Source organism: Vigna radiata, chromosome 7 (genome assembly GCF_000741045.1).
Source record: "Vigna radiata var. radiata cultivar VC1973A chromosome 7, Vradiata_ver6, whole genome shotgun sequence".
In the NCBI taxonomy this organism is placed as follows: Eukaryota; Viridiplantae; Streptophyta; class Magnoliopsida; order Fabales; family Fabaceae; genus Vigna; species Vigna radiata.
The window spans coordinates 1713221-1734944 of record NC_028357.1 but is presented as its reverse complement, the minus strand read 5'-3'; the positions used below and the strand labels follow the sequence as shown (position 1 = coordinate 1734944).

The window sequence follows — 21724 nt, the reverse complement described above, 5'->3', positions numbered from 1 at the left end:
ATTAGATGTGAATGATTTTTGACTTCAAAACCTTCAACAATAATTAAATTATTATGCATGGGTTAGGATAATCAAATAACTAAGCAAAAGTATGATAAGGTAATAGAAGATAAATTTGTGATAAAATGTGGTGAATGGAACAGGTATGGTTGGATACCAACTATTTTTTGGAGAATATTGTCTTCTATTGGTTTAGCATTATATGCATAGCCTTACTTACTATGAAGATAAATGTTGCCTATAGTATATTATGTATGGTATGAGCACTCAAGAGAATAATAGGCTTGGATTATAAAGTGTGTTAGCTACAACTCCTTGGCTCTTTTATCATCATATAATAACTTCAGCTACAGTTGTCAAATCGAATTCATCTAAAATTATGCCCTCAGTTATTAGCAAGCTAATTCAACTTCACTCCATTTTTACCATTGCAATTATCAATTCGAATGACGAAGAATACATTTACAAAAATATTTACATTTGGTGAGATTTGTTTAGCAGAATTTTGTTAAGAGTTCATAAAGAAATCACTTTTTTGGGTTTTTCTGCAAATTTAACCAAACAAAATTACGAAATATTTATAACGAAATATATATATATATATATATATATATATATATATATTAATACTATTTATTTATTACAACATTATAAAATACATCTAAATAGTATTAATATATATATATATATATATTAATACTATTTATTTATTACAACATTATAAATATATATATATATATATATATATATATAATATCACATTATATAAAATATTTTTAAATAAAAAAGATTTATTAATAATAATTATTTAAAAAACTACACTTTGAAAAAATATATAAAATACAGGACTAAGTTATAACTCAAAGTATAAAATTAATTGATTGACTATAATATTAGTAATTCATTGAAGGAAGCATACCCACCACAAAAACACACATCACCATCAGTAAGGCATATTTGGGAAATAAACTGAGATCGTAAGAAATACTAGGGAAATCAACTGAAATGAAAAATAAACTCATTTATGCACATGTCTGAATTGGTTCTGATGTTGATAAAAGAAACACTACATTAACCAAGTATCAGTTATATATATATATATATATATATATATATATATATATATGAATAATTTCTAAATTTTTAAATTAGGTAGGAAAATAGAGATGAGTATAAATATATTCATTTCATCCATGTTTCGATACCAATCTTCAATTTAAATCTCTAAAACATTAAGTAACTTAAACAAACTTATATTCATTATTTTTTTTTCTACTTAATTTCATATAATTTGAAAAACTCCTATTTCTTTTGATGACCACAATTTTGTACTCTCACAATTATTGTTCAATTTATTCAATATTTACAAAATTTACTGGACATATATATGCTTAGCTTAAATTATCTTCTCAGAAATAATAGATCATATCAAATCTTTCAGGCTGATGAATATTATAATTATTTCTTTAAAATAAAGTAAACCAAAAACACATTTAAGTCTTTTAAAATATGGAATCAAATAAAAACAATAGAACCCTATCAAAATTTCTATAAAATTCATTAAATGGAATTCGGCAACGAGGTTGATACTATAACTACCCTTTCTTTTCTTCTATCTGTGATTATGTTTACAAGAAAAAATATCAGAGGGCCTTCGAAGCCCTCGTAATGAGTTGATACAAACAACATATTTGGAAGAAGAAATTCCCAAAAAGTAGATAACATGATGGCAGATTGTGAGTAAACAAAACAAAATGAATGACGGTAGACTTTCAAATGGCACCGTATTTTCTTTCTGATGGTTTCCATGTACCTTGTGAGGGACCAGGAGGACGTTCCCAGGAGGCTTCACTGCCAAAGGCACTATTGACTTCTTCTGGGCGTGAGTAGCCATGCCCAACTCCACTAACCTATTGTCATGACACTCGACAAATGTTAGATATGCAAATGAAGTAGGCCAACCTGCTAAACAAACTTGCAAACTGCAATCTTGAGTTTGCTGTGCATATGATGACATTTCATTCTTTTTAGTTTGAATCAAGGTAGGAAAGTACAAAATTCGGGAACAATATCAAAAGCAATGCTGGCAACAAAAGCTTGCACATTCTCTATTATTTGGTAAATTTTATGTGGGTCACACGAAAAAACAGATACCCTCTGATAAAATGTGTCTGAAGCTTGCGTTTTTTCAGTTACTACTGTATTTAATATTTAACGCCATTGGTGATGTATGCGCAATACCGCATTTCTGCATATTTAAATGTTTTCGAAATAAAAATCTCACTTTTTAAGTGAAGCTTAAACGTAGCTTGCCATTAATGAAGAGAACAGGGGAGTATCATTCTTAGGTTTTGCTAACAACCACCTCATGGGCACTACAAATAATACGAAGTTTTTAAACTTCTAACTTTCAATTGCTTAACCAGCGTGCTAAGAATACTTATTAACATTCTCTTTGCTCTTATTTTTCTTTTCCATAAAGCTGAATAAAAGTTCTTATTATATTGACAAGCCTTCTCAATTAGACCAATAAATATAAATATAAAAATTAAAGTTACCTATCTAAATCAATATTCACTATATATTCTAATTTCTCTGCATATGTTCTTTTTTTAGATATATAAATTATATAAAAAGAAATTGTGATGTTCACCATATGCTTAAAATTCCTTAAACTCATGGTATAGCACTTTAGTGGAGTGATGTCTAATATTTAGTTTAGTTAAGCTCAACCTGATAAGAGTAATTTGCTGACTCTTAACAAAGACCCAATATATTATCAAGTTCAGAGTTAAACAACTATTAGTCAACAGTTCCAATAAAAATTAACAAGTAGCTCAGAACTCACTGTCTCTAGGCACGCAGAAAGGATAGTCATGCCAGGCAAAGCATCAATTCCACGCTGCAAAAGGTTAACATATTAGATATTCAAGATAAGCTATGAAGAAGTCGCAGAACACTGAAGAACAGAGACATTGGACCTTATACTGGGAACTTGCAAGTGAAAGAAAAATACTGACCTGCCGTTCCACTTTCGTCTTGTAAATGAACCCTCCACAACAAAAGAGTGTTGAAAAGACAAAAAATCTGCCCAATAAAATATTACATAAATTGAAGATGAATAAAAAAGAATAATAAAACATTGCGATGTGTATTTGATGACTACAAGAAATCTTTTTAAATCATTTATTGACTACTACAATATTATCCCCTAATTCTTGGTTTAATTCTTTCATTTTGCATAATCGACTACAGATTAAATATAAGAGAGTTTCTATACATGCAGGACAGCACTCCAAATATTGCCCATCCTCTTGTTCGACCTCCCCCAGGATCCTGCGTATAATCTGCAACAATCAACAGGACTGGTCGTTCATTCAACAGAAACGGTAGTTGAAAGAAAAAGGAAAATTAGGTAAAATTGAACCATCATTCAACATGACCTTTTAGTCCCTATCACCTAAAAATCATCATTTTTCGTCCTTATACATACTATCCTAAGTCTCTTTTAGTCCTTAAGCATTTTAGAGTGTAAGGACTATATACATTAAAAAATAATATGCTTAGGGATGAAAATAGATTAAAATATTATCTGAAAGGATTAAAATGAATAAGTTTTAAGTATAAGGACCAAAATTAAAGTTCATACAACTCAAGGACTAAATTACTAACTAAACCATAAAATTTAAATACCATGGGCATAATGGCCACACTCGTTCAGTATTCATATTCATTAAATGCATATAAAGAACAAGAGGAATAACAGAAGAATTTAAATTTTCTAGCTTTACTATCACTCACCACATTGTTTTGTAAGCACAAACTGAATTGGCTCATAACCCTCAACAGGGATTGTGATATTAACTTCATATGGGGTATCACGGGCCACCTCACCTGGAAAGAGTGGAAACATTAAGTTTAACGAATGTAACTCATCAGGAAACTGATGTTCCTAAAATAAGTAGGGCCATACATCTCCAATCAACAATCAACATTGAGGGTGACAAGGTTGTAGGAGGCTTCCCTTTGTCAGCAGATCCAGACAATCTAACTTCCAGGCCATTATCTGGATGTACCTAATAAGCAGCAGTCAACAATAGTCACGTCCTCAGTGCCTTGATGAAATCCGAAAACAGTACCCGGGAGACTCTAATTCAATAAAAAAAATGTACCTTTAAACTAGGCTTTTGAACCAGGGAAGAAAGTGAGGCAACCGCAGTCATAAACAGGACTACCTGAGTTTGCCCTGTATGAAAGCTGTAAAAAGAAAACATATATTTGTAATAATAGAAGGAAAGCTTGGGTAAGTGAAACAATAGCAGTGATAACAAAAGAATAAGATGTCAATGATTAACTACAAAAAGTGATAGCAGCAACAATCCTGACCTAAAATCATGGTGGGGTTTCTCAAAACCAATTTGGGTCAAGCCATTATAAACCTACAATTTCATAAAAGGAAAATTTAGTATTAATAATTTAATTTAATAGATAATGTAGTATCATAAAACTGCATGCAGATTTATAATACTAAATTCAGTCTTATAAATCTACACTTCATCCGGGTATTACATTAATTGGCTTGGCCCTTCGAATGGCTTTTAGCATCAAAACAGTCTCTACAAGTTTTTATAAAAAATAATGTCTAAAAGCTTCTGTCCAAATGGGGACCAAATTGAAATTATTCAAGTTGCATTTAACCGGCAAACAGCATAGAATATAACAGGATAGAACAAAAGACCATAATGCACCGCATACTGTGTTAGGAATCTTCGGAATTGAACAAGATCACCCTGTTGAATTATGCATTGGACTCTTGTTAAAAATTGAATATCAACTTCAATTACATATATACCAGTCCTTTGGTTTAGTATTAAGAAAATGAAAATGGCACTTTTTTAATATATCATTCAGTGATAATTATTATACTACAATTTTAAAATTTATTAATATTTTCTACTTCATACAAAAATTATTAACATTATGAAAAATTCAAACTATCTCAAAATGCTGTTGGTTATTAAAATAATATTTGAAGCAATACATATGTAAATGTGAAACATGAAAACAAATCTGTAGACTATACTAGAAAATGGAGATGACAACAAATAGAAGATAATGAGAACGAGAAACAAAATTCAGAAGAAAATATTTAGGAAATGAGTTATTGAGTGCAGACATAAAGTGAAATATCAGAAAAAGTAACTGGAAACAGATGCACCTCAGACAGGAGAACGTGATGATAAAAGATGGGTGGCATGCCAGAATGTGATAAAGGGGAATCAGCGAGTGACCAGAAAGAGAGATACATCACACTTGATAATTAAAAAAGTGAACAGATTGAGTTTGTTTTTTTCTTAGTTACCCTTTTTAATGGGACCAAATTATCACACTATTTAATTTCTATGTTCTGTCCTGTTCTATTTTCTAAATATAATAAGTATATGCTATGTTTTGTTCTCCCAATGTATTTCTGTTCTCTCATTTTCCCTTTCTAAAACTTGTTTGGTCTCCTACAAATGATTGGTAGTAGCAGAGATGCCAGGCATGCTGGGATGACTGTCTCTGTTGTGATGCTTTTGCATGCCTTTTTGCGTTAAGAAATGATATGTTCTGTTTCTATTCCAACTTGTCAACAAAACACTATGATAGGAATAGAACTCCTATTAGGAGACTCTCAAATTACTCGCATTCTTGTATCATACTGTACGTTCTTTAGACCTGGTTCCACATTGAGACAGATCAGAACGAATAAAGTTCTTGCAAAATATTAAATTTTGTCTCTCTAATTGGAATCAGTTCTATCACGGTCACGCTACCTCAATGACCATAATTTATCATATAAGACCACTTTGATGTCAATTTCTTTTAGGAGTAAATTGATGTTCCAATATTCTAGTGAGGACTGAAATGAGAGTTCCCTCTAACTTAATTCCGTGTATTATGCATATTTTCTTCAAGCAAGCATAGTGTAAGTGGTAGAAACTGCTCACAAGTTCCCATGATCTTGGATGAAAACCAACAGTGAAGCCTTGAAATACGCGAGGGCCTGGTTTATCACATGGTATTGCCAGATCCACTAAAACTCTGAAAGACATCAAGGATGACGTGATTTATATACATCCAAAACAACTAATATAGGAAATCAAGAACAGTAAAAAATGCATACATTATTTCTGAAAATAGTAAGATCAAAAGAAGTACATTAACAAACAAGAAAATCATCATGATATGGACTAATAACAGTTCTATAGTAATTAGTTTAGTAAAAATATTTCTATTCACAATTTTTCTCCCTTTTCACATTCAAGAACAGAAGGAAACTGCATTGATTGCACACAAATAATCTGGTATTAATAATATTATATATATTATCATTACAAATCAGCATAATTATAGACAATAATTCCTAAACACCAGCTCTATGAGGCAATTAACAACCATGCAGTGGGTCTAACTCAACTCTAAAAGTTAGCTGAAAGAAGAGGATTGCACCAAGACTTACTCGGACAAGGAGGACAATGGACATATTCCTAACCATGTAAAACATCTTAACATACCTCCGATTGTGGAGAATAATTCTTGTAAATAATAGTCTATTTATCAATAATAACCAATACAGATTCTTGATCTCTTTAGAGCTGTACAGTTTTTAGCCTCTTGAAATTTCTTAATCAAACATAATCTAGTCTATACAAGCTGTAATCATCTAATGAAGAAAAAACATCAGCCACCGTCAAATTTTTTAAGTTTTCAAGTTTCTCCATTGATTTTTATATTTCAGTGTTGGTCCTTTTATTTGCATATTGACTCCGGTATTTCCCATTCATGTCGGTTTTAGTCTCATAAGGATCAATACCTTAATAGGTGAAAACCATAGAAAGCATGAAATCCTTCATGGAAATAAAGGGCATTACTTAAATGAGTTGTAATTGTAGGAGGACTAAAGCATATAAAGAAAAAAAAAAAACAGATACCTTATATGCGAAGGATCAATATCTAAATACGGGAAAAAATAGGGATCAGTATCCAAAGGTAAAAACACAACACAAACACAATTGGGTTAATTTCCCACTTAAACCTAAAATATACATTTAAATGGCAGGGAGCAAAAGGAGAAGTTTTCAAACATAGTGCTATTGCCTTTAAAGCACCAACTTAAAGAAAAGAACATTCTTTAATGTGACTCAAAAATTAACATAAGTGAAATGCTTAATTGATAACAAACAAATGGAAGTTTTTGAAATCTGAATTTTACAATGAAAAGTGAGAATCCAGAACATGTAAAGTATCAAAGACCTGCAGTTTGATTCATATGTGACATTACATATGCATCCAGGACGACCTGCAATAGAAAAAAAAAAAAAAAAAAAACATATGAGTGCTACTTGAAACGGGACTTAAAGTAGAAGAAGTCTTTTCAACATGGCACCAAGACAGTTTATGACCAACATCATGGAGAAATTCTGCTTTACACAGATCTCTGAACGATTTGTTATTATCTCCCTAGATTTTTTCCTCTATTTTTCAGAATTTTGTTTATCCTGTACATTTCAATTAGTTTTGCTTCTAAACGGCCATAAATGTAGCTCACCAAAAAAAATACTGAGTGGAAAGGAATCAGAGTTGGATCATTGCTAGTACTAACAAATATCACAAAATATGTTCATACCTTTACATAGTCCATTCAAACAATGCCCACATACCATATTAACCTGAAAGACACAAATGTAAATTGTGAAAGACTAACACACCACATAATGAAACCATTATGCTAACGAATTACATACTTACGATAATAGACTAAAAACGTGAAGTGTTTAGCACGTCAATGAGCTAGCTTCTAATTTATTGGACTAAATTATAAACTCTGTTTACCAAGCAAACTTATCTCACTAGCAGACATCTTATATGATTGTAATTTTCTTCTTCCATTTTTATTCTTATTGTTGTAATGCAGTTCCTTTTTTACCCTCTCTATTTATTAAAAATTTGCATAGCTACTATTTAATAAACTAGCTTTACATTGGGTAAAAGTAAACAAATTGAGTAACATATAACAAAAAAGGACACAAACTTAAAGCCTAAGTTTTAAGTTGAATGCAGTGCTAAGTTTACTTGTGTAATTCTCTCCTAGCTTGTTGATGAAGGTTTCCACAATGTTATATCCCACTATGTATTTCATAAGATGTGGTATCGAAACCTTGGAAGCAATCAAGTGACCAATTCATACAAGTACTGAAGTACAAGAAAGTAGTGAGTCCACCATGTTCGAGTCCTTGTATCAAAACTTCAAAAGCATCCTCAGAATGTTAAAGTCAGATAGCGTGTCCCATTAATAGTAGATAGCGACAGTATCAGTACAACTGTACAAGTTGTGTCACCCTTTTTAAAACTTCTAGATGAAACAAATACAACTTGTACTTGAGGACAAGCATACCATATGAAAGAGACTTACTCTTGAGAGGATGATTGTTGGAGTAGCAAGTCATTGAGCAAAAAAGCTCGATTTTGGGTAAAAATAGACAAGTTGACCAAAACTAGGTGCAAAGGAGCCATATGCCTAATGTCTTAAGATTTTTGAGTTGAATGTGTTGTTAAATTCACTTGTGTAATTCGCTTGTAGCCCATTAACGGAAATTTCTCCAATGTTTCTAACTCCCCCAGATTTTGTAACACAATACTATTCACTATAACTATTGCAGTATTTGGTTTAATTTTTAACAAAGTATTGAACCATTAAAAAACTAATAAGAAAAGTAAATTGGCAGAAAATCGGAAACTAAACTAAACATATTTTTTCCTACAAAACAAATGATATAATCCAAATAAAAGGTTATATAAATATGTTCTTTACTTCATTTTGACATTATATAAGCTACTTCAACAACAACTTTTCTCAAACATGTTTAATTCAATATGCTAATTTCCAAATTTATTCTAGCTTATAAAATTTAAGTCAGCCTATAGGTTTTAAACTAGCTTATCAGCAAATTTTGGCATACACCCTTTATTCATGAGATCTATTCATGTTCAAAAGTCGCATGCTAGTTGATTACTTTATTTAAAAATCAATGATCAAAAATGGAAATTTCAGGATTGCACCAACCTGGGCTGTTCGTCCCATTTTGTCATAACTTTGTTCACAACCCATAAGATCACCATTATAAAACTCCTACACATAGAGAAAATGGCTTAGAAAGCAGGGGAGACAGTATAAAAAAAGGATGTGTTCTGAGACCAATATGTAAAATATCAAGTTTGAAATAATATATGTTTTTGTGTATATGTCATGAAACTCTACCTATGCACTTACATTACTACTGCTAATCTCTACATGAGACCCATGTAGTCTCACATTGAACGTAAAGAAGATTGCAACAATTTTGAAATTAAATCCTTTGAATATTAATCATATTTGCAACATGAAATTGTTTGTCTTTCATGGATTTAAAAAACTGCTTGTGACTAAAAATATCAGCATGCTCCTAGGGGAATTTTTGCTTTCAATCTTTCATTATTATGTGAACACATTTAACATTTTGCAATATGTATGACAGTGCAAAATATTCTCACTAAGAAAAGAGTTCAAATCGAAAGCATTGGAAGAATAATATATAAATTATAACAATTCCCTAATGTTGGAAAGAATGTAAATAGGGGTAACCTTAGCTCTACATATCTTGTATTTGTAGTAATTAGGGTAACCTCACTCATGGTTTTTATTTTGTTCACCTCAAAATCAAAAAATATAGAATAGGCAGCAAGATCTTACTTGCATAAAGTCATGTTGGCCAGAACCAGCAACAAAGTAGTTGAATTTATCAAATCGGCCAAAACCAACATATCCCTGATAGTTTTAGGCATCAGCTAATGAAGTTAAAATATATAATACACCAAAGATAAGAAACAAGAAAACCAAGGTCCCAGAGATAACTGTTCACCACATACATGACATATGTGACCCAATTGAAATTTTATGTCAATATTGGTCAGATATAAGATCCAAAAATCATGCAACTTAACCGAATTTAAGTGTTTGGAAGTCAATTATACATTTAGATAGTTGTAAAAGAACTCAAACGAATAATTTGCACATCAACCTTTCGATAATTGTTATAGGGAGAAGAGAAACAGAGAGCTAAAAACATGTATATTGAGAAAAAGGAATCAAGACAATAAATACGGGAGATTTGATAAAGGTTGGGGCAGTAATGACAGAAATGGGTGCACTTCAAGCAACCGTAAAAAACAACATAGTAAAGAAGAAATGAGGAAGCAGGGCTCCCATGATTTGAGAGCTCTGATACCAACTTGAAAGGATTAATATGAAAGATAGAACATTCTTATTCAATTGATTAATGTGAAACAATACAACAACCTCTATATATAGAGACCTCTAACCCTATAGTAATAATTACACAGAGATCTCTAAAATCTTCTAACAACTTCTTGTAGTACACTTAATATTCTACTAAAAACAACTTGTATGTGCCACTCAAGCAGTGTTACTAGTGGTTTGTTGTGTCTCAGTTTTGATAAAATCTTCAAATGTTGTTGAAGATGGATCAATCGAGCATGTAGGAACAAGTGGAAGTGGAATAATTAGACTCATCAATCTTCTTAGTAATCACAATAAGGTTAGAAGAGATGGGTGAATCTATTTTGGAGGTTGATGTGGTGTTGGAAGACATTTTATTTTTCAAAAAATTTTGAAGAAAATAAATAAATATAAAAAAAAAAACTTTAGGAGAATATGTTAGATCAGTGACAAAGAACCTGGAAATAAGGTTCACAAAAGAAAAATCCTCTCGGCACCATGGCTCTCTACTAGGCCAATTCGGTTTTGAAAAATGTTCTAGATACTGTGTTAAAGTATAAGGAAGAGAGAAAATATTGACCTAAAATAAAACAGCAAGGGTACTTCATCTATATGAGGAAAAAAAGTCATTGTAATAAATAGAAGAAATTTGATATCCTCTAATAAAAAAGAGATATGATACGAGAATAAATAAAAATGTTCTCAATAATACATACACAATTTATATATTTTTTATTATATAGGATCAGTTCCTTATTCTAATATTCCTGATTATACAAGATTAACTCTTTATTTCCACAATTATAACAATAATAATAAAAAATGAAAGACGCGAATAAAGATCCCATGGTCATCCTTCGACCATTTTCTAAAAATAGGGGATGGAAGAGAAAGAAATAGAAACAAAAAATACATCAGCAGAAAAGTGTCCTTATCCCTATGTAACATGTTAAAACCTCACGCCAAAAAATTAAACATGACCAGAAACCCAAACAAGTAGCCACTAAAATTAGTCTATTCAATCCCCAGCTTGTCAAGAAAAGGAAAGATAAATAGGCGGAACTCAGACACCTATCAGTAGAACATATAAGCAACTTGTGAGTTAACTGTGTACGATATGAATGAATCAAACAATGATTTTATCGCTATCTTTTTAAGATTCATAGTAATAATCCAGACCAAGTTAAATATGCTTTACATTCTTCAGACATGGTGCCTTAAGTGCTCGAGGCGAATTATACCGAGAGGATTATAAGATGCAAGAGAACAAGCAAGTTCTTCCTCAGATAACACAATACTCTCTACACAGAAGAGGGAAAGGAGAAGAATTAGATGAATGATAATGAAAACATGGTGGCATGCACTACCGTTTGTGATCTACTCTCCACATCTTTGCAGAATCGTACGCTCAGGTCAGGGCCTTGCTGCATCAACACAGTGAAAAACTGAGCAGCATGTCTAGGTCTAAAATTGAACACATGAACAAGATCATTCATATAGGAAAAAATAACAGTCAGAGCATTACCTGTTGATCATACTCGAAAAGATAACCACTCCAGCCACTCTAATTAACCAGTTAAGCAAAAACAAAAGCATAACTAACCGAGCCATCACTATACTAAAACCTAAATCAACGAATCAACTACACAATTACGATTATGAATATAAAAATGCACAACACGTAGAGCGTTTAGAAATGAAGGATACGAAATCAACTAAGCGACTTGAATTGTCGAAAGCGTAGCAGTTGGAAGTCGGCATCGAAACTGAAGCCATGGATGGTATCTGCAAAAGCACGCCTGAAATAAACCGAAGTAAAAAACGGCATTGGTTTTAACGACATAGAGATAATGGCGAGACGTAAACGACAGACACACCTAGGCATAAAACGGCGAACGCCATCGAGCAACGCATTTTTGGAGTGATTGTTGATTGGGATTTTGGGGAAGGTGATGCGAGGTGGTGTCAGTGAAAATCTGCATCTAAGAGACGAGCCTGAGACATGAGTAGCGACGGAGAAAACGGCATTCAGAGTGTTTTTGAGGCAACTCGATATTTTATTTTCGTCGTTTCAGAGAATTTTTCTCAGTGACCTTGATGCAAACACCTTAGATGCCTTGGCGAAGGTTCCGTTCTGGACACGATCGCAAATCCACCTGGATTCGCTTCTATTCAAATCATTCGACCTGTTGGACCGTGTAAGATGCCCGTAGAGAGTGGTTTGAAATTTTTAGTTTCATTCGTACTGATTTGATAACAATAATCTTGTTATGCGTAAAAGATGCCATTGTAGCCCTTCAAACATTCCATTCATTGCAAATGTGTTGGGATTGATTGCGATATTTTTTTCTATTTAAAAAATAAAGGTTCTATCGTAAAGAAAATGCTATGTACAATGTGTTTTTGGTTCTTAGATATTTGCTGAATACTAAAAAATTGAAGTACTCAAGAATTTTATTATTTATAATTATATATGGATGAGATGGTTATTTTGATTTATACCTTTTTTTTCATTTCATATTTTATAATTATTATTATTCTTATTATTTCTCTCATATGATAAAATGTATTCTTTCTATATATATATATATATATATATATATATATATATATATATATATATATATACTTTGGTACTTCCACTACCTCTCTTTTTCTTTTTCTTCATTTTAAATGTACAATATTAATAAAGTCATGCATGACGAAGAAAACATTATTATTTTCGAAATTTTAATAATTAACATAAAACATAAATTTTGATAATTAAATTTTTTTGAAGAATAGACTTTAACCATAATTTAATATTATAAAATTAATTTGTAAAATTAATTTTACACACATTTATATATTATAGTCAATGTAGACTTTTCAACACATTTTTTTATACTAAATGTCTAAGAGACAGAGATAAACATGATAATGATAACAAGTGACACAAATCCCTTGTTAAATAACTTTCAATGTCTTATTATAAAATAAATTTTAAGTCCAAATTAATATCGCAAAATTAATTTGTATAATAAGAATTGTATTTATGTATATATTATAATTTGATTATGCCTATCTCTTATATAGATTATATTTTTATTCTACCTATCTCTTAACTCTAAGCTTAAAAAGGAATATAAGAGCATGTGATACAATATATATAACAAATTTAATTAAGATGTGTTCTAATGACTTTGATGACATCTAAGTAAAATTTAAATGAGATTTAACCTTACAAAATTAAGTTAACTTTTTTTTATGTTTGTTAAATTTCTGGTACTACTTATTATGGGATCCTTCATTTTTCTCATACTCAATATCTTGACATAAAGAAATATATTGAAAATTACACAAATTTTATTATCACATATGATTAAATTAATATAATATAATATGATATAATATAATATAATACTACGTAACTTCATTTTAGAAATTTTGTTTTATGAAATTGAATTAAATGTAAAGAAACCAATTGCAATCAATTTTCTAATAACTTTGAAATTGCATACTACTCGACAAATGAATCCAACCATATCCTCCATAAACTAAAGTGCTCCCACATCCCAAAAATATAGGTATAAACTATATTTAAGAGTCTTTATATTTATAACACAATAGAACAATTACAAGAGAATAAAATTAATTTACAATTATCCTAAAATAACCATAAAATTTAAAACTTTACAGAAAAATTTACGCTGATACAAACTGAAAGAACAAACCGAGCGGTAATATGATAAACGTATAAACTAAACGGTCCTAAGCGGTTACCTAAAAACGTACAAGGTCAAACGGTCTTACTCTTAACATAAACGAATAGGTCTTCTCCTTCCAATGTTTGCTCCACAAAAGCATCTCCTCCCTTTGCTCACATCCATAGGATAATCATTGCAAAGAAGAATATCGGACGAACAACATGACAAGACGGAAATAAGGGTAAGCTAGTGTAATTTAATTAACTATGTTAACATGCAATTTAGACAAACATATAATATTTCATACACATACAATTATCGCATAAACATGTTATGACCAACCACTTTACTTTGACTATCCGGACAACTATGGACATGTAACTTATTGTCATTCGTGCACTCGTGGGTGGTAATCTGGAAACCTCACGATTAACGTAGCTGGAAGCCCAAGCTGCCACACGAGGTTAGCCCTTCATCCCTTATTGTAGCTGGAACCCCAAGCTATCACATGAGTTTAATCCTTTAGCTGGAAACCCAAGCTATTACGCGACTAGGCCTCCTACTATTCTCACCACATACAATCATCATTCTCTACTTGATACTAGGTGACCATTAGAATATCAGGATGAACGACATACTAAATTCCCCATTTTCATACTTTTACAACTTCCATAACCATTCACCGAGACATTCTTCCTTGAAATTCTCTTTCACATCCTTATTACAATTACCATCACATACTTTCTCATTACATTTAGAATTATCATATCATTTTTGATACCATCATACTTTCACATCCATAACATCTTTAAATATAAATCACACAAAACACTAAAACGAATTTCACCCTTGGACACGACTTATGAACCAGACCGAACAGGAGAACGCTCCCTATTTGTGAACATGACTGAACGGTCATTTAAAGAACAAGGTTCAAACATGAGCCGAACATTATTTTGGGTTAAACATTAAAACACCCGAATATTAAAGTTAAACTGAATATTTGAATCTTAGACTGAATGCTATTGGATTGAGCTTAACACCATTAACTTAGGCTGAACACTTAAGGTTTAGGCCGAACTCTTAAAGCTTAGGCCGAACACTTTAAGGCTTAGGCCGAACACTATTGGCTTAGGCCGAGCACTATTGACTAAGACTGAACACTATTGACTTGATCTGAATGTTATTAAGTTAGGTCGAACACTTATTGGTTAATGTTGACCACTAGTAGACCATACCGAACATTATTATCTTAGGCCGAACACCCTTAGGTCCAATACAAGTACAAGACTAAGTAATAGGAAGAGAGCGAGTGCTAATGCAAGACCGAGCACTTCTGAGATCGAGTGTTAGTCCATGACCGAGCACTTCTAAGACTGAGTGCTAGTCCATGACCGAGCAATCATAAACAGATAAGACCTATAACAGACCGAACACTATATTGAATTGAATAGTAGCACAGGACCGATCGATCATTAAGAGACCCACAACGAAACTACATAATTTGCAGAATGACTGCATAATTATGATCAACACTCATTCACTCAACTTCTAATCCTCCAAAATTATTTTATTTAATCTTATATGCTTTCCTAAGATCCTCTAATATTCCTTTTATTAATTTAAGAGTTTCATCTCATATTTGGGATACAATTCTGCAAAATCATGAACTCAATGACTGGGAATCAAATTTCCTAACTTTGGTACAATTTTGAGTGACTCAAAGACTCTACTTCTACACAACTTAATCATATCCCCACTACAAAACCACAATCATCAAAATCATGCAGAACACAATAACATAAACACAATGTCAATATCGTACACTAGCGGTACCGAATCACCAATCATTCAATTTTATATACATGCATATCAACCAATATTTTCATACATCAACAATCAAGTAATTAAATTAGCTAGTTTCTCTTACCTCTTAGGCCGAAATCAAACGAAGACCTCTTACCGAATTTGGCTACCCCCACGCATAATCACTGCCAACAAATCTTTGAATGGTTGAGAAAACACCATCCATTCGACCCAGAACTAAGAATTAGGCTCATAAAGGTAGTTGATGAACACGTGCAAGCTGAACAGTGCTTGCATGTAACAGAAAATGCAGAAACTTCAAAGGATGAAGGAATTTAACTTACCACTTCCAAAATAGTAACTTGATCAATGAAAAGAGAAACTTTTGTCACTAGGAGACCTCAAGCACGACCTGATTATTGTTTAGATGAAGAAATGAAAATTTGTAAAGAGAGAAGGAAGAGAATCGTATAAAGATGGAGAAAAAAAAGAGAAGCTTGTGTTTTAGAGATATGCAGATTTTTGAGAAATAAAGGGATAGCTGCGTTTTGGAAATTTTTATAAAGTGTTCAATCCTTTTAAGTGAGACATTTGTCCTTCTTTTCCACATGTCATTTTTGGGTGTTGACACTTCTTATTGGCATAGACTTCAATCAATGACACAACAATTGTAAATTGTGATTTTGATAACGTGATTTAATATAAGTTTTGAAAATGTATTGCAATTTGCTATCATTTGCTGTTGATGGACAACAAACTGATTAAAACCGTTCCAGCTTTGTTATGCATGTAGGAATATAAGTAAATTATATATAAAAAAAAGGGTTTTTGTATTTCATTTTTATTATACTTCTTATCTTGTGACGATGTGATCGAGTTCCTAAGCTTTTACGCCTAAATTTTAGCTAAAGTAAAGGTTGAAGAGTTGCTTACCGTCACGATGTGTACATGGTCCTAAGCCTTCACGCCTTAATCTGCTCAAGGTTTGGAAACAGTGTGCCAGTATAATTTAGAAAAACGCCTACACACTGAACTGGGGGCTTTAGGAACAACAATTAAAACCTTTTTGTCAAAGTTTGCGAAGTACAGTTTTAAGCCTTACTTAAGCCTTACTTAAGCGTCTTGAAGAAAAACTTATTATTAAAACCTCATTACCCTACAATCAGTTTTAGGCCGATTTTAGATTTATTAAAATCAAATTTTCGATCATTTCGGAAATATTAAAAAGATAATTTTATTGTTAATAAAGACTAAATGAAAAAAAATGTGAAATCAGTTTTCAGTACTTTTTATCTTAAGAAATACAACAGGAGGGATAAGTTGTTACTCAATCCGTATCCATACCAGTTATAAATATGAAAATAGTCCATACACTTAAATATTTTTAAAATTGGTCATTATTAGAATTATTGACAGAGATGCGTTAATTAGGCTTCAAAATAATTTAATACAAATTATGAAGACTACAATAATACAGAAGTCTCTTGGCTTCATTTGTGTGAGTTGTTTAACAGCTCCAATGCTGTCTAAAACTGGTTCGGGCGCATCAATACTAGTAATATCGTTATACGCAGCCAAAATAGTTTTAACAGAATTTAACGTACAACAACTTATGGATAAGAAAAATTTTCATTGAAGCCATTTATCTAACCAAAAAGTCAAGATCAATATCATTGTGGATCATATTCTGTCAAGTAAATTCTAGCTATAAAATGGAGTTTTCCTTCATACAAAATAAAACTTTAAGTATGCATTCAAGGGCTCAGCCCTATTTAACTTTGGTTGCCAAATTAGGTAATGAATATATTACTACCATTGCAAAGACGACAAAATTAAACCTTGGAAGGAAGTACATGAAGGTGGATATAAATCTTTTGCTGAGATGAACAATCCCACCAATTCTTGTGTCTGACGAGTCGACATGAAAATGCTTTCAGCCGAATTCTTTGTTGCCCATTCCTCTATAAGCCTGCATGAATTGTTCAAATTTTCAGGAAGCAATTCATCGATAGATATATTGTGGATGAACCGATAGATTATTCAAAGTTAATGGGAAAATAAATCATTATTCCAACCTGTTTCTAATCAAAACAATTTATTTTTTTTAATAATTGTCTCCTTATTTTAGCTTATTTCAAAATAAGGGGCAGCAACGAGTCAAAGCATCTCGTAATCAAACATGGACAATATCAAGAAAAACAAAGGCAAACCTAATTCTAAAGTTCAAACCAAAAAAGAAAAATTGAAGAAAACTCTTTACATATATTTTTCAAGTTAATGGATTATCATGATAAAATATACAATTTCATAACTGACCTTGATTGAGATTCTGTTGCGTTATGGAAGTCAGAATAAAGCACTTTGATGATGGGCTGTAACTTCAGTTTATCAACTGGGTCTTTGTCTTCTGTATCAGAACAATTACCAGAACAAGACCAAGTATCTGGATTTAAAAGAATGATTTGTAGAACGGGGGATTTGGTTGTTAGATCTCTAATCACAAACCGAAATAATGATTCGTCATTTGCACACTCCATCAACCGATTTGCAAACATTTTGCCCATTGTATATTTTCTGTCGACAAATATAATGCGTTACAATTTTTTCAGGGTATATCCGTATTTAACAAACAGACATCAAAATATAATCCTTCTGAGCTTTCAAGGCCTCCTTTGCAACAAAAACAATATCACCCTTCTCTGGCTTAAATTACATATTAAAAAAAAAAAACCCGAGAGGCCTTGCAAATAAAATGTAATAGAATGGCTATGGTCTGGAATACACAGCATGCGTACAGTCATGCTCGTTCACAGGATCAAGAAGAACCGGCAAGGAAGACAGCTTTCATTTTGCCTTTGGCCTATAATAAATTTATTACAACCTTTTATTTTCAAGAATATCAAAACCATGTTCACTATTAACAGTGTCGCGTATAAATGCATGGTATTCGTTGGTAAAGTCTACGCACACACTGTTATGGAAGTACTATAATATTGTTCCAACTTCCAAGGAATATAGATAAATCTGTCTTATTATGAGCCATAGTTATTTTACTTCCCTGAAAATATTCATATAGTGCACGAACATAAAATTGCTGACAATTTGCAGTCAGTCACTGCCACGTCTTTCCCACCCAGGCATGTATGAAAGAAAGACTCAATATCTTTTTTCCTCAATATAAATTTCTACTAACCAATTAATGTCAATCAATTTCATTAATTCTGTTAGCATTCCCCAAATTAGTTGACTGGTCAAATCAAATTATCCATCGAGACATTAGTTTCACTAAAACAAATCCTAGAAGCATACATGTTTCAGCAGAGCTATTTCCTCGTAGTCAACTGTAACAGAGTTATAATGACACAAAACATGGCACCTTTTTCTTTCTGATATAGAAGGAATTAAGACACAGTGAATTTATTCATTCTATGCTAACCTGAACATGTCCTCAGATCCTCCAACTGGCAAACAGGTTGAAATATAACATTTGAATAGCCGTACTCCTCCATCTACAGGTGTATGCCCCTCAGAACATGGGTAGGCTCCAATGAGAGACGCACATTGAGGGCACATAAATTCACGCCAATCAATATCCTTTGTGAGATTGGATAATCTAGCCATGAAAATATCTTCAAGAAAACCGTTGAGTAAAGTCTTTTGATTTCCCAGAATTTCCGGGGTCTCTGTTGCCATCCCTTCCCTTCCAGCAGTTCCACATGAATGATGCTCACTGTCTTCATCCCCAAGATTGTTTGTCATATGAGCACAACAACTCGGAAATTCCATGACATCTTTGGTGGCATTTGAATCTGGATGCAAATCAGAGAAATGACCAGAATCAGGTTTACTCTTTGCAACTTCACTTCTCAAATTCATAGAAAGCTTCTCATCCTCAGAGTGTTCAAACCTATAATTTCTGTCAAAAGCAAGGGTCACTCCTCCATCATCACTGCAAGTTGAAGTTCTCTCATCATCACTACAAGTTGAAGTCCTTTCATCATTCAATTCACAGCCCCTTAAGAGTTTGGCAATACCATCATCTCTGGAGTTTTCTGCTACAGAAGTACACTCTTGCTTTCCACACCCTTCTGGAAAATTATATTCCACAAGATCATCCTTGCAAATAGTGATAGAAGCAGAAGTTAATAGACAGACTCCCGGCATGCATGTATATGAACGGACATACCTCATCACCATCTTCTCACTTATTCCTCCGAAAGAGCAACAACAAGCCCCAAACCAGTTGTCAGCCACTTCTCTCCAATTCACTGATGGCATTTCAACAAAATTCCTAAACAATTATATCAAACCGAACCTCAGGAACAAAAAAATTAACTAAACCATTAACCCATGACCCTATCACTACCAGCACATTAACTTTCCTCAAAAAACATTCAACCTCATATACCAATCAACCATGTGTGACATAAGTAGTGAACTCTCAATGATACTACCCATTGTTTGGAGGTATAATGCACAGACACGCATATCACATGCAAGGCATATCAGTTAAGGCGATAGAGTAGTTCAGAAACTAAGATGATATGATACTGCAAAATACATATTTAGAAGTGTATAAAAATCCATCAAAAGACAACAAATATATAACTGAAATGGTACAAATCCAAATTATAATAATATTTGTTAGACATTGCCGAAATAAAAAATTATAAATCACTGTCATCATAAATTATGTTTACTACTTACATATATGAATAACACTATCAATTAAATTACTTCTTTAAAATAGTATATAAAGAGTACATATTCCCTCCTTGATCTATGAAGAAACAATGTCTATATTTATATATTACGCATACTTATATGTTTACTGTAATATCGGATATAAATGCCTTAAAAACGTGATACTTCACCAACATGTATGGGTGAAGTATTAAAAAGCAGCAGCATCATATCATCGTATACATAAAACAAATAAAAGTATCGGTGCTTCGTAGGTTTGGATACTTCATCTATAGATAAAGTAACTTAGAGTATGGGTATCGGCAAACACGCGAAGCAAATTGAAGTACCTGTAATTCATAAATAGTTTCACGTTTTCAAAAAGAACAAAATTATAGCTATATTTAGATACATTCTGTTTGTGTGTGCATATATCAGAAGAAAATATGAGAAAATGAAAAAACAAAGAAAAACCTCTAACAAGCTAATTAGATTTAGTTTATGTACAGGTAAGTATTTTGCTTCTATCTAGTTTCTTCCTCTACGAGTGTTCAAGGTTAAGTTTATGTATTTCTGAGAAAAAGCAGAATCAAATGCTGACATGCTACCTGAGAGGAATTTTGGTCAACTTGAAGGTGCAAGTTCTGCAGTAAAAGTCAACTTCTCCAGCAGAAGATAATTTTTTCACATCTGCAACAAAACAAAAACGGGGAAATAAACACAAGTTATTGAACAAACACTAAAAAAAAGTTAAACATAATTTTAAAAGACATAAATGAATAATCCACAACGACATTTAGAGATTACCAGATTCTGGTATGAGAGGGTCCGGCAGCGGAGTTGGTGAAGGGTGAAGGGAGGAAAGGATGGGATGGTCGACGGGGAGGAGGAGGAGGAGCTTCACCTCGATGTGGTCGGAAAGTGAGCGGAATGTTACTGGAGAGTCGGCATCGAGCATGACGGCTGGAAGCGGAACCCTAAGGGAGAGGGAGGAAGCTGTGAGAGTGAGGAAAGAGTGTGAGGAGTGAAGGTTGATGGAAAGGTCGTGGCATTGGAGAGAGGGGTTTAGGGTTTTGTCGTTGGGGAAGAGCATTAAACGTATCGTTGGGATATGGGACTGTGCTTCCCATGTGTACCGCCATCCTTGTTCGCCCTTCCCGCCGCTCATTCTACTACCTTCCTTGCTCTGTGCTCCTCCAGTCAGATATTCAAATACACCACATTACGAGTC

General features: G+C 32.5%; 2 protein-coding genes and 1 long non-coding RNA gene across 3 annotated transcripts; all 3 read right to left on the bottom strand.

Moving 5' to 3' along the window:
* Positions 1–1583: 1583 nt before the first annotated feature.
* LOC106768391 lies at positions 1584–12674 on the bottom strand. Its single transcript, XM_014653534.2, has 17 exons — positions 12196–12674; positions 12026–12117; positions 11844–11882; positions 11686–11742; positions 9773–9847; positions 9107–9172; positions 7670–7712; positions 7297–7342; positions 5991–6084; positions 4387–4439; positions 4173–4257; positions 3974–4076; positions 3802–3894; positions 3281–3347; positions 3021–3087; positions 2849–2902; positions 1584–1910 (listed from the first exon to the last, which is right to left on the bottom strand). Exons 1-17 carry the CDS (start codon positions 12230–12232, stop codon positions 1773–1775), a joined length of 1209 nt encoding a protein of 402 aa, XP_014509020.1. The 5' UTR covers positions 12233–12674; the 3' UTR covers positions 1584–1772.
* Positions 12675–13986: 1312 nt separating this feature from the next.
* Positions 13987–16362, bottom strand: LOC111241947. The gene is made up of 3 exons (XR_002668377.1): positions 16155–16362; positions 15935–16007; positions 13987–14171 (listed from the first exon to the last, which is right to left on the bottom strand). It is a non-coding gene; the product is annotated as an uncharacterized LOC111241947 (long non-coding RNA).
* Positions 16363–17457: 1095 nt separating this feature from the next.
* Positions 17458–21713, bottom strand: LOC106768390. The gene is made up of 5 exons (XM_014653533.2): positions 21301–21713; positions 21102–21183; positions 19247–20101; positions 18127–18384; positions 17458–17779 (listed from the first exon to the last, which is right to left on the bottom strand). Exons 1-5 carry the CDS (start codon positions 21659–21661, stop codon positions 17620–17622), a joined length of 1716 nt encoding a protein of 571 aa, XP_014509019.1. The 5' UTR covers positions 21662–21713; the 3' UTR covers positions 17458–17619.
* Positions 21714–21724: the final 11 nt, after the last annotated feature.

What these genes read in the sequence shown, in the direction of transcription:
- LOC106768391 (XM_014653534.2), bottom strand. Translation starts at nt 12,232, where the DNA reads ATGCGTTGCTCGATGGCGTTCGCCGTTTTATGCCTAG. An exon ending in GCCAACATGACTTTATGCAA is followed by an intron (nt 9,173 to 9,772) that starts GTAAGATCTTGC and finishes CTCTATGTGTAG; the next exon opens with GAGTTTTATAATGGTGATCT. An exon ending in AAATGGGACGAACAGCCCAG is followed by an intron (nt 7,713 to 9,106) that starts GTTGGTGCAATC and finishes TGTGTCTTTCAG; the next exon opens with GTTAATATGGTATGTGGGCA.
- LOC106768390 (XM_014653533.2), bottom strand. Translation starts at nt 21,661, where the DNA reads ATGAGCGGCGGGAAGGGCGAACAAGGATGGCGGTACACATGGGAAGCA. An exon ending in CCCTCTCATACCAGAATCTG is followed by an intron (nt 21,184 to 21,300) that starts GTAATCTCTAAA and finishes GTTTTGTTGCAG; the next exon opens with ATGTGAAAAAATTATCTTCT. An exon ending in GCAACAGAATCTCAATCAAG is followed by an intron (nt 17,780 to 18,126) that starts GTCAGTTATGAA and finishes CAATTCATGCAG; the next exon opens with GCTTATAGAGGAATGGGCAA.